Raw genomic sequence first — 14,679 nt, 5'->3', positions numbered from 1 at the left:
GAGAAAAGTCCATGCCCAGTATATCCCGTTGGAGTTTCAGAACACCAAGGACAAAGAGAAGATCCTAAAAGCTTCTAAGTTAGCTGCAATACGTTAGAGATTTATATAATCCTTACCAGGACACCGGAAGTCAGAACAGAGTGATGAGATGACTTTCTGGTTCTAAAGAGAAAATATTTTTATTGTGGAATTTCCTACCCAATCAAGCATTGGGACAAAGTGGTAATTTTTAGATAGTCAAGGATTCAGAGGACATATGCTTTTGGAGAAAACAAAATGACTTGAGGATACTCTAGCAAAACGAAAAAGACATCTAAGAAAGAGAAAACTTGAATTTAAGAAAGAATACCTTATAAATCCAAAGTACAATTGAAAAGGATAATTCAGCAGCAAGCCTGAAAAGTAACTTCCAAATTAAAAGAGATATTCATATTAAACAACACTAAAAAGAATGTTTTTAGAAGAAGGTGAATTTATTTTAATGAATAGCCTAACTGAGAAGCTGAATGCTCTGAATGGTAGGGTGAAAGCAAACACTTCTTTTGTGGACAAAAAAAAGGAAAGGAGAGTGGAAACTCCAGGGAACATAAAAAAGCTATTCAGGAAAGGAATGGCTTAGACATGAAGCAAATGAAACTAAGGCATGATTTTGAACAATTCTTGAGAGACAGAACAAAGAGACTCCAGTATAAGTTTGTGCTTGGAGGGGTGTACTGAGGAGCACAGGCTTGGTGGTGGTGTTCTGTTTCTCCTGCAAAGTCTGTCACTTTTAAAATGTTAAAATAAAAAAGCAAAAACTTTTCTAATTATTAGATCAGACGAGAAACCAGAACATAAACTATTGACTACTTAGAATACACATATCAAAAATGGTGAATTGGAGCCCCACTTACCCTTAGGAGATCATGGCCTTCGATGAATAGAAAAGAAATAAGTGAATTAAGCCTTTCTTTTCCAAAATTGGGAGGGAAAGCAACAACAAAGCTAAAGAGGAAATAAAGGAAGAAGGAAGGAAATAGAAGTGAGAAGGAGAGAGGGGAGGAGGAAGGAAATGAATAATATAGGAAAGAGGAAAAAAGATTAAAATTAGTAAAACTGGCCAGGCATGGTGGCTCACACCTGTAATCCCAGCACTTTGAGGGGCTGAGGGAGGCAGATAACCCGAGGTCAGGATTTCGAGACCAGCCTGGACAATATGGTGAAACCCCATCTCTACTAAAAATACAAAAAAATTAGCTGGGCATGGTGGTGGGCGCCTGTAATCCCAGCTACTCAGGAGACTGAGGCAGGAGAATTGCTTGAACCCAGGAGGCGGAGGTTGCAGTGAGCCAAGATCATGCCACTGCACTTCAGCCTGAGTGACAGAGCAAGACTCCATCTTAAAAAAAAAAAAAAAAAAATAGTAAAACTAAGAGTCATTGACTTCAAAGAACAATCAAACAGATCTACCACTGCCAGGGCTATCTAATTAATATCAGATAAAAGTAACCAAGTGGAAATTGAGGGCTACCCACAGATGGGGAGGAGGGTACAGTCCCACTCCTTATTGCAGTTTCCCTCTCCAGGAGGTCAACCAAGGTTGGAAAATACTATAGTACTTAGAGCACATTCACATAACTTTTACTACAGTATATTCTTATAATTGTTCTATTTTATTATTAGTTATTGTTGTCAATCTCTTACTCCTATTTATAAATTAAACTGTATCATAGGTATGTATGTAGAGAAAGAAAACATAGTTATATAGGATTTGGTCCTATCTGTGGTTTCAGGCATTCAGTGGGGGTCCTGGAATTATCAAGATTTCAAAAGAATTCTTTGTTCGTCTCTGATACTTATAAATTTGAAACTGTCAACAACAACAAAGAAAGAATAAGAAAATGTAAATTATCAAAGTTAACCCAAAAAGAAATACAATATATAGCAAAGGAAATTTCCAGGGAAGACATTGAAAAGGTTGTCCACAAATTACCTTCCAGCAGATTCCCAGATGGTTTAATCTATCAAAGAACATGTAATTCTGCCTCTCTATAAACTTTCCAGGCCATGGAAAAGAGCAATTGACCTAATCCAAATACCAAAACTGGACAAAATGCAAATAAAAACCACAGAATTACCTATGACTATAGATGCAAGACTCCTAAATGAAATACTATAAAATCAAATTTAGCAATATGCCCAGGAACCTAAGTATAGTTTCATTTTATACCTGTTAGTATAGTTTATCCATGAGAAGGTTATCAGAAAGGATCCATAACATCTCAGTGCTTTACGGAAGTCAGCATGTGTTCATTAATACGTATGCTCACCATGCACATGCGTGTATACACAGAAAGAGTATGCATTAAAATGGCAAAGCTCATCTAGGAAGGAAGGATTGTTTTGGGAGGGTTAAGATTCTTTAGAGTCTTTAAGAATTACTCAGCCAGGCATGGTGGCTCATGCCTATAATTCTAGTGCTCTTCTGCGGCTGAGATGGGAGGATCACTTGAGGCCAGGAGACCATCCTGGGCAACATAGCAAGACCCCATCTGTAAAAAAAAAAAAAAAAAAGAAAACTAGCTGGGTGTGGTGGCATGAGCCTGTAGAGGTGGGAGGATTGCTTGAGCCCAGGAGTTCAAGATTGTAGTAAGCTATGATTGTGCCACTGCTTACCAGCCTGGATGACAGAGCAAGACCCTTTTTCTTAAAAAAAAAGTGGAAAGACTCATGAAGGATTTTTTGTTGCTTTTTTTTTTTTTTTTTTTAAGACAGTGGCCAGGGTCCTGCCCAAAACCTACCCAGTCAGAATCTCAGAGGTGGGATTCAGTGTGCTTATTGTTTAAAGCTTCATATCTGATTCTACTGAACATACCTGCTTAAGAACCACAAAATTATAGTGGCTGTCTCTGGGTTTTATAGCGTTAATTTTCTTTTCTAAGGTTTGTGTAAATTTTTGAAACTGTCTGCAGTGAGCAAATGTTTTTTTTTAATGAGAACAATTTTTTTTTTATTTTTGAATTATCTTTCATGTCTTTTCACAACTTTATTGAGGTATAATTGGCATATGATAAACTGCATATTTAAAGTATACAGTTCGATACATTTTGGCCTATGTTTAGGTCTGTGCAATCATCACCACAATAAAGATAATGAATATACTTATCCACTTCAAAATTGTCTTAGCACTCCTTCGTAATCCCTCCCTCTCCTGCATCCCCTCCCTATCCCCAATGTGTACCGTCTGTCTATACAGATGAGTTTGCATTCTCTGGGATTTTACATAAACGGCATCATAAGGTTTGCACCATTTGTGTCTAGCTTCTTTCACTCAGCTTAATCATTTTGAGATTGATCTATGTTGTTGGGTTTATCCATAGTTCATTCCTTTTCATTGCTAAGTAGCATTGCACTGTGTGAATAAACCACAATTTGTTTTTATCCCTTGAAATATTGATGGACATTTAGGTTGTCTCCAGTCTTTTAATATTACAAAGCTGCTGAGAACATTTCTGTATGAATCTTTGGGCGCTTACTTCCATTTCTCTTTAGTAGATACCTAGGAGTGGAATGGCTGAATCATAAGATAGGTGTATGTGGAACTTTTTAGAAAACTATTAGCCTGTTTTCCAAAATGGTTGTACTATTTTTACATTACCACCACTAGTGTACGAGAGTTGTAGTTCTGTCACTGATATGCCAGAATGTAGTACTTGCGGTCGTTTTAGACATATTAGCAGGTGTTTAGTGATATTCCCTCATGGTTTTAATTTGCATTGCTCTGATGACTGATGAAGTTGAATGCCCTTTCACATGCTGATTTGCCATCCCTGTGCCTTCCTCAATAAACTGTTCAAAACTTGTGCACATTTTTACTGAGTCGTTTAACATCTTATTACTGTTTTGAGAGTCATTTCTATTTTCTAGCTACAGATCCTTTATCAGATGTATGATTTGAAAAAATGTTTTCTCCCAGTCAGTGGCTTGTCTTTTAATTTTCTTCATAGTGTCTTACACAAACCACATAATTTTAATTTTGACAAAATCTAATTTATAAAAAATTTCTTTGATGGATCATGCTTTTGATATTATATCTAAGAAATATTTAAGTCAGTGCTACAAAGATATCTTCTTATATTGTATTCTTAGAAATTTTACAGTTGCAGTTTTTACATTTAAGACTATATTTCACCTGAGTTCATGTTTGTGTAGGGTATGAAGTATGAACTGAAGTTCATTTTTTTGGCATGTAAGATATCCAATTGATTTAGCACCATTTAGCAAAAAGTTCCTCGTTTCTTCATGGTATTGCCTTTGCGCCCTTGTCAAAAATCAGCTGGCATGTGTATATACATGTGGGTCTATTTCTGGACTCTGTTGTTTGCCTTTCATCTATTTGTCTAAAGGCCAGTGTTACATTGTCATGATTACTATAGTTTTATTATAAGTTTTGAGGTCAGGTAGAGTTAGTCTTCCAACTTTGTACTTTTTCAAAGTTGTTTTGGCTGCTTAGGTCCTTTTTGTATTTCCGTAAAAATTTTATAATCCACTCATCAATTCTACATCCTTATTGCACTGGTTGGGACCTCCAGTACAATGTTGAGTAGAAGTAATGAGAGCAGACATCCTTCTCTTACATGTCATCTTCGGGGAACACATTCAGTCTTTCACCATTAGGTATGATGTTGGCTGTAGGGTTTTTTATTGTTGTTTTTTGTTTTAGAGACAAGGTCTCACTCTTTCACCCAGGCTGGAGTGCAGTAACGTGATCATAACTCATTGTAACCTGAAATTCCTGGGCTCAAGTGATCCTCCTGTCTCAGCCTCCTGAGTAGCTGGGACTACAGGTGCGTACCACCATGCCTGGTTCATTTTAAATTTTTTATAGAGACAGTGTCTTCCTGTGTTGCCCAGATTGGTCTGGAACTCCTGGCCTCAAGCAACCTGCCTGCCTCAGCCTCCCAGAGGGCTGGGACTATGGGAATGACCCACCATATCTGGCTGCTGTAGGTTTTTTACAGATGCCTTTATCAGGTTAAGGACATTTTTTTTCTATTTATAGCTTACTAAGCGTTTTTAATCAAGAACGTGTGTTGGATATTGTCAGATGTTTTTTTCCTGCTCTTAGATGACTATTTTCTTTTTTTTATTTTTTATTTTTTATTTTTTATTTTTTGAGACGGAGTCTCGCTCTGTCGCCCAGGCTGGAGTGCAGTGGCCGGATCTCAGCTCACTGCAAGCTCCGCCTCCCGGGTTCACGCCATTCTCCGGCCTCAGCCTCCCGAGTAGCTGGGACTACAGGCGCCCGCCACTTCGCCCGGCTAGTTTTTTGTATTTCTTAATAGAGACGGGGTTTCACCGTGTTCGCCAGGATGGTCTCGATCTCCTGACCTCGTGATCCACCCGTCTTGGCCTCCCAAAGTGCTGGGATTACAGGCTTGAGCCACCGCGCCCGGCCGAGATGACTATTTTCATTGCAGTGACTTGGGCCTATGGTCTCAGCTACTTGGGAACTAAGGCAGGAGAATCACTTGAGCCCAGGAGTTTGAGGCCATCCTGGGCAATGTAGTGAGACTCCATCTGAAACAACAACAAAAAATGAGATGAGCATTTAGTTCATTTTTCAGTTTGCTAATGGTGACGTTAAAAAAAATTAAACCAACCTTGCATCCTGGGATGACCATTATATGGTTATTATGTGCTATTCTTTTTATATATTGTTGGATTCGGTTTGCTAACATTTCATTTAGAATTTTTGTATTTATATTTGTAGGGATATTGGTCTATCATTTTAGTTTAATGTCTTTGTAAGGTATAAAATGAGTTGGGGTACATTTTTTTCTCTTCAGTTTTCTGAAAGAGTTCATTTGGATTTGGTATTATTTCCTTAAATACATGGTAAAATTCACCAGCGAAGCCATTGGGCCTGAAGTTTGCTTTGTGAGAAAATATCTAACTACAGTTTATTTTTCTATAGTAGATTTAGGGCTATTCATGTTATCTGTTTTTATCTTTTTTCTTGAGTAAGCCTCAGTAATTTGTCTTTCAGGGAATTTGTCCATTTCATCTAATTTGTCTAATATATTGGCATTAAAGTATTCAGAATATTCCTTTTAATATTTGTGATATCTCTAATGATATCGTCTTATCCCTTATATTGATGATTTGTATCTTCTCTTGTCTTTTTTCGGATCAGTCCAGCTAGAAGTTTATCAATTCTGTTTATCATCTCTCAGTGCCAACTTTTAGGTTCAGTGATTTTTGTCTTTTGTTTTATATTCCAATAATTTTTCTTCTGATTTTAATTATTTCTTTTTTTTCTGCTTACGTGGTGTTTCAATTGCCCATCTTTTTGTAGTTTTTTAAGGTGCTAGCTGAAGTCATTGTTTGAAGACCCTTTTTACTGCTTTTGTAGCATTTAAAAATTATGATATGTTATGTTTTCATTTTCACTTATATTGAAATACTTGGTCCCTTGGGTTATTTAGAAGTCTGCTATTTAGTTTCAAAATACTAGGGATTTTACAGAGATCTTTCTGTTGTTGGTTTTTTAGTTTCATTTAATGACTTCAGTCCTTTGAAATTTGTTCAGACTTGGTTTTATGGACCAGAATATGATCTATCTTTGTAAGTGTTTCACAAAACTTGAAAGAATGTGAATCTGCCACTTTGGGGTAGAGTGATCTATAAATGTTAATTAGGCTAAGTTGTTTGATTATATTATTTATTTTCTTTTATATTCATATCAATCTTCTACTTGGTCTATCAGTTATTGAGAGGCAGGATTGAAAAATCTCTTAGTTATAATTATACATTGTTTATTTCTTCCCCTTTTTTAGAGTTTTTACTTCCTGTATTTTGTAGCTCTGTGATTAGATGCATAAAAATTTAGGATTGTTGATTTTTCTTAATAAACTGACCTCCTTTACTATTATACGATGACCCTCTTTATTTCTGGTAACAGTATTTGTTCTGAAATTTGCTTTGAGATTAATATAACCTCTTCGACTTTCTTTTGATTAGTGTTAGCACAGTGTATCTTCTATCCCTTTAAAGTACTTTATATTAAAAATATGTTTCTTATAGGCATATTTTTATATATAGTTATATATTTGGATCTTGCTTCTCTCTCCCACCATGGACAACCTCTGCCTTTTCACTGAGGTACTTGAAGCATTTACATGTATTGTGATTATTTGTATTATTAGGTTTACATTTTTTCACTGAGGTACTTGAAGCATTTACATGTATTGTGATTATTTGTATTATTAGGTTTACATTTCATCTTGCTACTTATTTTCTGTGTCTTTCGTATGTTCTTTGTTCACTTTTTCCTCATTTTCTTACTGCTTTTGCCTTAACTGGGTATGTTTGATGATTCCATTTTGACTCCTTCTTGACTTTTGAGCTGTAACTTTTGTTAATTTGGTGGTTGTTTTAGGGCTTATAGGATGCATTCTTAACTTACCACAGTCTACCTTCAAGTGAGATTATACTACTTCACATATAGTAAAAGAACCTTACAACAGGATACTTCCGTTTTTCCATTCCCAACCTTTGTGGTATTGTTTTCAGACACTTTTGCATATGTTTAAAAAAATCCACATTACATTATTATTATTTTCATCTTAATAATTATCTTTTAAAGGAATTTAAATAATAAGAAAAAAACCCCTTGTATATGTATCCACATAGCTATCATTTCCAGGGCTCTTCATTCCTTTATATAGATCTGGATTTCCATTTTGGTATCATTTTTTTTTCTGGCTGGAGGACTTCCTTTTACATTCCTTGTAGCACAAGTCTGATGGTGATGAATTATTTCAGCTTTGGTATGTCTGGGAAAGTATTTTGCTTTCATTTTGAAGGATATTTTGCTGTACAAATATATTTCTGCTGGAATGGCAGGGTCCTTTTCTCCTTTAAAGACAGTGCTTCCCTAACTTCTTGTTTGCATTGTTTCCAGTAAGAAATGTGTTGTTATCTTTATTCCTCTGTGTGTGTTTTTATCTGGGTTTGCTTAAGATTTTCTCTTAATACTGGTGTTGAACAATTTGTTCCGTTGTGCTTTGGTATAGTTTTATTCATGTTTCTTGTGCTTGGGATTCATTGAAATTCTTTAATCCATGGGTTTGTTGGTTTCATGAAATTTGGAAGTTTTTTTTTCATCTTTCTTCAGATATATTTTCTGTTCCCCCTTCTCCCTCCTCACCTTCATGAAATCTAATTACGCATATTTCACCCTACCTAAACCTGCCCCATATCACTGATTTTCTCTCCTTTTTTTCTCTCTTTTCTCTCTTTGTGTTTCATTTTTGATAGTTTCTGTTACTGTGTCTTTAAGTTCACTAATCTTTTCTTCTGCGGTTTCTATTCTGTGGTTAGTCCCATCAAGTGTATTTTTTATCTAATACATTGTAGTTTTCATCTCTAGAAGTTTGGCTTAGGCCTTTTTATATCTTTATGTCTGTATCTTCTGTATGTGAATGTCAGGCACTTTTTCCTCTGATTCTCTCAGGAGGCTGTTTCCCAGCCTTGAGTAACATGCATACTCTGATCAGAGATCCACAGGATATTCAAGGACACCCTCTGCGTATCTCCAGGGCTCACTCTTTCTCTGCTTGTCTCTTCCTTCTGGTGCTCTGTCTTTTGAAATCTGGCTGACTTGGTTTCCCTTGACTCTCAGTTCAGCGGATCTGCTACACTCTGCCGGTTCCTTACTCTGAACAGTAAACTGTTCTGGCAGTAAACTGTCATCTGGATTTTAATATCTCTCCAAGGCAGGGATAAATGGTCATTGAAAGCAAGTGAGCATGGTGACGGGGTGGAGGTGGCCTCCACAGGACATGAAGTGAGTTGTACTGAGTCATCTGAGAGTGCAGTGTGCTGCTTCTGGCCAGTGGGCTTGACAGTTCAGTGTCTGGGTTCAGAATATGAGTCCGCCCATGTTCTAAGCATGTTCTAAAGATTCATATCCTAAACTAGTTTTGATTTTGGTGGCCTATGACATCCATGTGATATGAATTATCAAGCTCAATATATAAATGGAGATACATGTATTCAATTCCCAGTTATACAAGTATCTTTTCAAAAACTTTCAACCCTGCAAAATTAGCCTGTGATTAGTTAAGATGAGACAGTTTAAACACAGCAAGAAAACAAGTACAAGGGTACTTCAAAAAGTTCATAAAGTTAAAAGATAAAAATTTTTTAAAAGATATAAACTTGATTTCTCAACATAAGCTCTATCAAATTCCAGACATTTTTGTAAGCGCTGATCCTAACCATTTAGATTGTCCCTAAAGAACTAAATGGTGGCTGGGCGCGGTGGCTCATGCCCGTAATCCCAACACTTTGGGAGGCCGAGGTGGGAGGATCATGAGGTCAGGACCATCCTGGCCAACATGGTGAAACCCCATCTCTACTAAAAATACAAAAACTAGCTGGGTACAGTGGCATGTGCCTGTAGTCCCAGCTACTTGGGAGATAGGGGCAGGAGAATCTCTCGAACCCAGGAGGCGGAGGTTGCAGTGAGCCGAGATTGCACCACTGCGCTCCAGCCTGGTGACAAGAGTGAGACCCCGTCTCAAAAAGAAAAACAGAGCTGAGTGTCCTGAGAATTTAACCATGTCAATGCAGACTTTCTTACATTATTAACTGAAGAAAAATTCCTCAAGGGGTACCCTAAAGGGTGCCCTACATTCCTTAATTCCTTAATTCCTAAAATTAAGGAATTTTTGAGATTAGGAAACAAAAAGAAGTCAGAAGGAGCCAAATGAGGTGGATTTGCAACCACCACAAAGTGGATGGCTCATGATTTCCTGTCGAAACCCTCACACAGTCGCCCTTGCTTGATGAGAGGAATGGACAGGCGCTTTGTCATGATGGTCTCTGGTGAAGCTTCCCCAGGGGTTTTTCTGCTAAAGCTTTGGCTCACTTTCTCGAAACACTGTCATCACAAGCAGATGTTGTCGTCCTTTGGCCTCCATGTGAACCCGACAAGCAAAACGCCTTGAGCATCCCAAAAATGCTGCCATGGCCTGTGCTTTGGCCAGTCAGCCTGTGCTCTGACTGGGCCCCTTCCACCTCTTGGTAGCCTTTTTTGAGGGGGGATTATGCATTTTCTTCAGGATTGTCTTTGTAAAAGCTATTTTTATCTCCTGTTTGATGTTTGTTCTTGCTTCAGTTTTAGCCGAAGTCATGTAACTCTGATAGGAGCTCTTTTCAAACAGATGTCTTCATCTTCTTAGTGCCTCAAACTAGATCCTATTCAGACATGTTTCAGCAAGTTAGTACAAGTTTATTTTGGTGCCAAACAATTTTGAAATCCGTGAAGTTTTTTCATAATACGCATTTTCTATGAACTTCTTCAAGACTCTTGTGAACCATTTCAAGACACTTGTTAAGAATTAGGGTTTCCTATTGCATCATGGATGTCACACATGCAAAGCCACGTGACCTGAACATGCCTGGCCTCTCAGTGGCAGGGGAGCATGTGCAGGCATGAGTGCCAGAGGTGGGTGACACAGGAGCATCCCCCACATGCACGACCTCGTAGGACCCTGCATTAGTCTCAGAAGTGGCTCCATCCATCCACTCTCAGGCAGCACCAGAGTGAGAAAAGACACACTTGTCAGGAAGTCTCATGATTCCAGGTTTCTGTCAACCTTCTGCCCACCTGCCCTGTCAGACAAGTGCATACCCATGGGTCAGTTCGGCTTTCTCAGCACTGCTTCTGTTCTGGTGTCAGTGGAAGAGTGTGAGGCCACTGCCATGGCAGATGCACACTCAAGTCTGCGTATGTTCCTCAGCAGGCAGAATTCCTCCACCACGCACTTCTGTGGCCATGTCTGAGCACAGTGTGCCGCCCCTGGCTGCTCCTTCCCTGGGGGTGAATGCGGGCTTCACACCGCCTTCCTGTGCCTTCCGTTTCAGGCATCAGCAATGCAGAAGCACGGCAGCCAGGGAAGGCCCCCAACTTCAGCGTCAACTGGACGGTAGGCGACTCCGCTATTGAGGTCATCAACGCCACGACGGGGAAGGATGAGCTGGGCCGCGCGTCCCGCCTGTGTAAGCACGCGTTGTACTGTCGCTGGATGCGTGTGCACGGCAAGGTACTGAGGCGCCCTCACCGTGATGCGCCGGCTCCACCTCCCTAATAGCTTGTCTGTCCTCACACCTACTGCTCCTTAAATTGTTTCATCATGTCATCATGCGCAGCTTCCTAAATCGATCATTTGGAAACCTTTTGTTCCTTCAGATTGTTTTAGCTTAGAAGTGTGGCCATGTCCCTGAAACCTTAATGCCATCTCAGAGGCAGCTCTTTTCCTCCCTTCTGCAGTAACACCCACTGCCAGGCCACTGTGTGTGGTGGAAACATGTCTTACTCTCAGATATTGAAAGTCATTATGCCAGTCTCCCTGCTGTCCCCTCCTTCTCAGCAACACAAAAATTGCCTGGATTCTGATAACCCTCCATGAGAGTTTTTAAACCTTTTGAATTAGCTGTGGGGCCCTTTTTCCCCCAGAATGAAACCTTATATAGTAAGTCAGGATATTACTAGTTTGTATTTATTCTTCAATCAAGTAGATAGCATCTATTTATTCTGAGACCAGCATTGTGCACTGGCATGGGAGGTATAGCCAGAAGTGACAGTGCCCAGGAGGGTCCTGTTCACACAGGGGCAGCACCCAGGCCAGCTGCCGCAAGGCCACAGTCCACACAGAAAGGAGCTACTGGTCACACAAGGGAAGGCCTCCGAGGTCATCAGGGTGATAACACACACATAACATCAGTGGTGCTTCTTATAGTTAAAAATGAAACTTGAATCAGCTATTGGTGGTTTCCCAGAAGCACGTCTTCAGAACTCGGGGGTCTGTAGCTGCCTGTTTGACTAGCAAGACTGGAACTGGGCGATAACTCAGGCCTCAGGAGGTGCGGCACCTTGTTCTGTGTGGAGCCGTGCCCTTGGCAGAAGGCGCCTTCCTCTGGGTTGCTTCACCCCAGAAGCCAATGCAGTTCTAAAGGCCATGTTTTGGCATCTTATTAGGTGTTATTTTCATCTGTTACAGCGTCAACAGTTGCATTTGTTTTCTATCCCTTCACAGGTTCCCTCCCACTTACTACGCTCCAAGATTACCAAGCCCAACATGTACCATGAGTCCAAGCTGGCGGCAAAGGAGTACCAGGCCGCCAAGGCGCGTCTGTTCACAGCCTTCATCAAGGCGGGGCTGGGGGCCTGGGTGGAGAAGCCCACTGAGCAGGACCAGTTCTCACTCACGCCCTGACCCGGGCAGACATGATGGGGGGTGCAGGGGGCTGTGGGCATCCAGCGTCGTCCTCCAGAACCTCACATCTGAACTGGGGGCAGGTGCATACCTTGGGGAAGGAGTTGGGGGACACAGGGGACCACTAGGTGTCCACGGTTGTCCCCAGCATCTCACATCAGACCTGGGGCAGGTGCGCAGTGTGGGGAGGGGATGGGGTGTGTTGGGGCCCAGCATCGCCGCCTGGCATCTCTCTGCCGCAGCATTTCCCCTTCTGAACCGTCCAGTGACTGCTTTCAATCTCGGTTTACGTTTAGAAATTGAGTTCTACTGAGTAGGGCTTCCTTAAGTTTAGGAAAATAGAAATTACTTTGTGTGAAATTCTTGAATAAATAATTTATTCAGAGCTAGGAATGTGGTTTATAAAATAAGTAATTATGTCAGGTCACTTTTATGCCACATTATTTTAATTGCAAGAAAAGCATCTATATATGGAGGAGGGTGGGAAAATAGAGGTAGGAAGTAGTAGTCTAAAGGAAATCGCCACACGTCTGTCTAAACTTAGGTCTCTTTTCTCCATAGGTACTTCCCTGGGTAGTTTGACACACTAGGTTTTAACAGTCTCCCTGAGGAGCAGACTCCCAGCATGAGGTAGCGTGGCCTTGTCACACACACGGGGCCCCGCAGTGGTGACTGTGTGTCCTGCAGAGTCGTGACCCAGGCCCCTGTAGCCCTCAGCCTCCTCTAGAAGCTTCTGTACTCCTTGTAGGATCAGATCATGGAAAACTTTTCTCAGTTTACTTCTAAGTAATCACAGATAAAACATGGCCAGTAACCCCAGGCTGGCCATTCATTCAGGTTTTTTAAAGGATATTTAACTTTTATGGACTAGAAGGAATCAGGAGGGCTACTGCACAATACATGGCCTAAGTTCCCTCTGTTCCTTCCTCCGAATTGAATGGATGTGGATGACTGCCCAAAGGCCTTCACAGAATGGAAGTAGAATGATTTCAGTAGATAATCATTCTTGGAAAATGACATAGCAGGCATGTTTTTAAATTATTGTTTCCAGCTTTATCAAAGACATGTTTGAAAAATAAAAAGCATCCAAGTGAGAGCTGGTGAGACCACGTGCTGCTGGTATAGTGTAGACCAGACATTGACGGTCCCGACAGAGGAGCTCAGGGCTGCCCAGCACCCAGAGTGCACGAGACAGCCCCACGAGAGAGGGAGCCAGCCCAGGAGGTCAGGAGCGTGGCGGGCCAGGGCTCTGTGTGGACCACCTCCACCGAGCTCGGAGATTTGCACCCGGTGCCTTGTTGCCTCCGCTCAGGATGAAAGAGGAGCCGAGAGAAGTGCTCTGCTCGCCAGTGCAGTGCCCAGCTCCAAGGCTCTGGACGGTGCTCAGGTGGGTCTCCTGGGGCCATGGGCAGAGATTGGTGCAGACTACCCTACAGCACACACCTGCCACAGTGAAATCCAGGGTGTTGGCACCTGTATGTCTGTGATGGGCCTAGGAAACCAGAACAGGGGCAGAGGGGCATCATGCTCCCACCGGACGCTGGGCGCTCAGACCCAAAACCTGAAGCACTGTGGCTTTGGTGGGGGGTGTGCCTCCTGATGTCGGGAGCCCTATCCACGTGTGTCCACACAGATCTCGTCCCAGCGTGGCAGGAAGGGGTGCTGCTTAGGGCTCATCGTTGGGGACGTGACCAGGTTCAGAGGCTAGAACATCTGCCCCACACCAGCCTTCTCCTCTACCGAAGAGGGTAGTTGTCTGCCTGAAGCAGTCAGAGTGGGCGTCTCAGCCGCTCTGTCACCACAGTGGGGTCTTGTTTGGGCAGACAGTGCTGGGGTTCTGCACCTGCAGAAGGAGAGGTGTCTGTTGCCGCTGGCCTTCCCCCAAGTAGGCTCTTGCACACTCTAGAAAAAACACCTTGTAAGTCTGTATATTTTTATTCTTGTCTTGATAAATTGTATTTTTTTCTAATGGGGATTGGGAGATGGACTAAGTTTTTAAAAATATGTGGATTTTGGTTACCAAGTTTAGTGTTAATATGTTCCATATACATACAAAACTACCCGGTATGTCTGGCTTTTCCCTTCTGTCAGGTAATAGCTAAAGTAAGCATGATTGCTCCCTGTACCACGCCAAGTGAGTGAGTGCCTCACCCTGTGGGCCTGAGCAGCTGCCCTGAGACCGTGTGAGGTGGCTCCTTTCCAGGGTGGACTCGTGCAGCCTTGAGGGCAGGCACAGGGCGTCCCGCCCCGAGCCATCCAGGCAGGAGGAAGGCAGCCGAGGCAACTGGGTTCAGGGAGCCCCGGGCGGGGCGGCTGTGGGGAAGAGTTGGGTTCGGGGAGCCCTGGGCGGGAGATGGGGGGCGGCTGTGGGGAGGAACTGGGTTCGGGGAGCCCTGGGCGGGGTGGGGGGGGG

At 41.8% G+C, this 14,679-nt stretch overlaps 1 protein-coding gene across 3 annotated transcripts in view; it reads left to right on the top strand.

The window, feature by feature from the left end:
- Window positions 1-14,679, top strand: part of ADARB1 (adenosine deaminase, RNA specific B1) — a 138,688-nt gene that overhangs the window by 121,617 nt on the left and 2,392 nt on the right. For 2 of the 3 annotated variants that reach the window (XM_025380196.1, XM_025380194.1), the window contains 2 exons: window positions 10,915-11,093; window positions 12,087-14,289. In XM_025380196.1, the coding sequence (XP_025235981.1) occupies window positions 10,915-11,093; window positions 12,087-12,266 (359 nt within the window). In that variant the 3' untranslated portion in view covers window positions 12,267-14,289. Of the gene's footprint in view, window positions 1-10,914; window positions 11,094-12,086; window positions 14,290-14,679 lie in introns of those variants that run through there. The other variant, XM_025380195.1, reaches the window with a different exon arrangement.

Source organism: Theropithecus gelada, chromosome 3 (genome assembly GCF_003255815.1).
Source record: "Theropithecus gelada isolate Dixy chromosome 3, Tgel_1.0, whole genome shotgun sequence".
Taxonomy (NCBI): domain Eukaryota; kingdom Metazoa; phylum Chordata; class Mammalia; order Primates; family Cercopithecidae; genus Theropithecus; species Theropithecus gelada.
The sequence above is the reverse complement of the archived record's forward strand: the minus strand, read 5'-3'. Positions and strand labels throughout refer to the sequence as shown.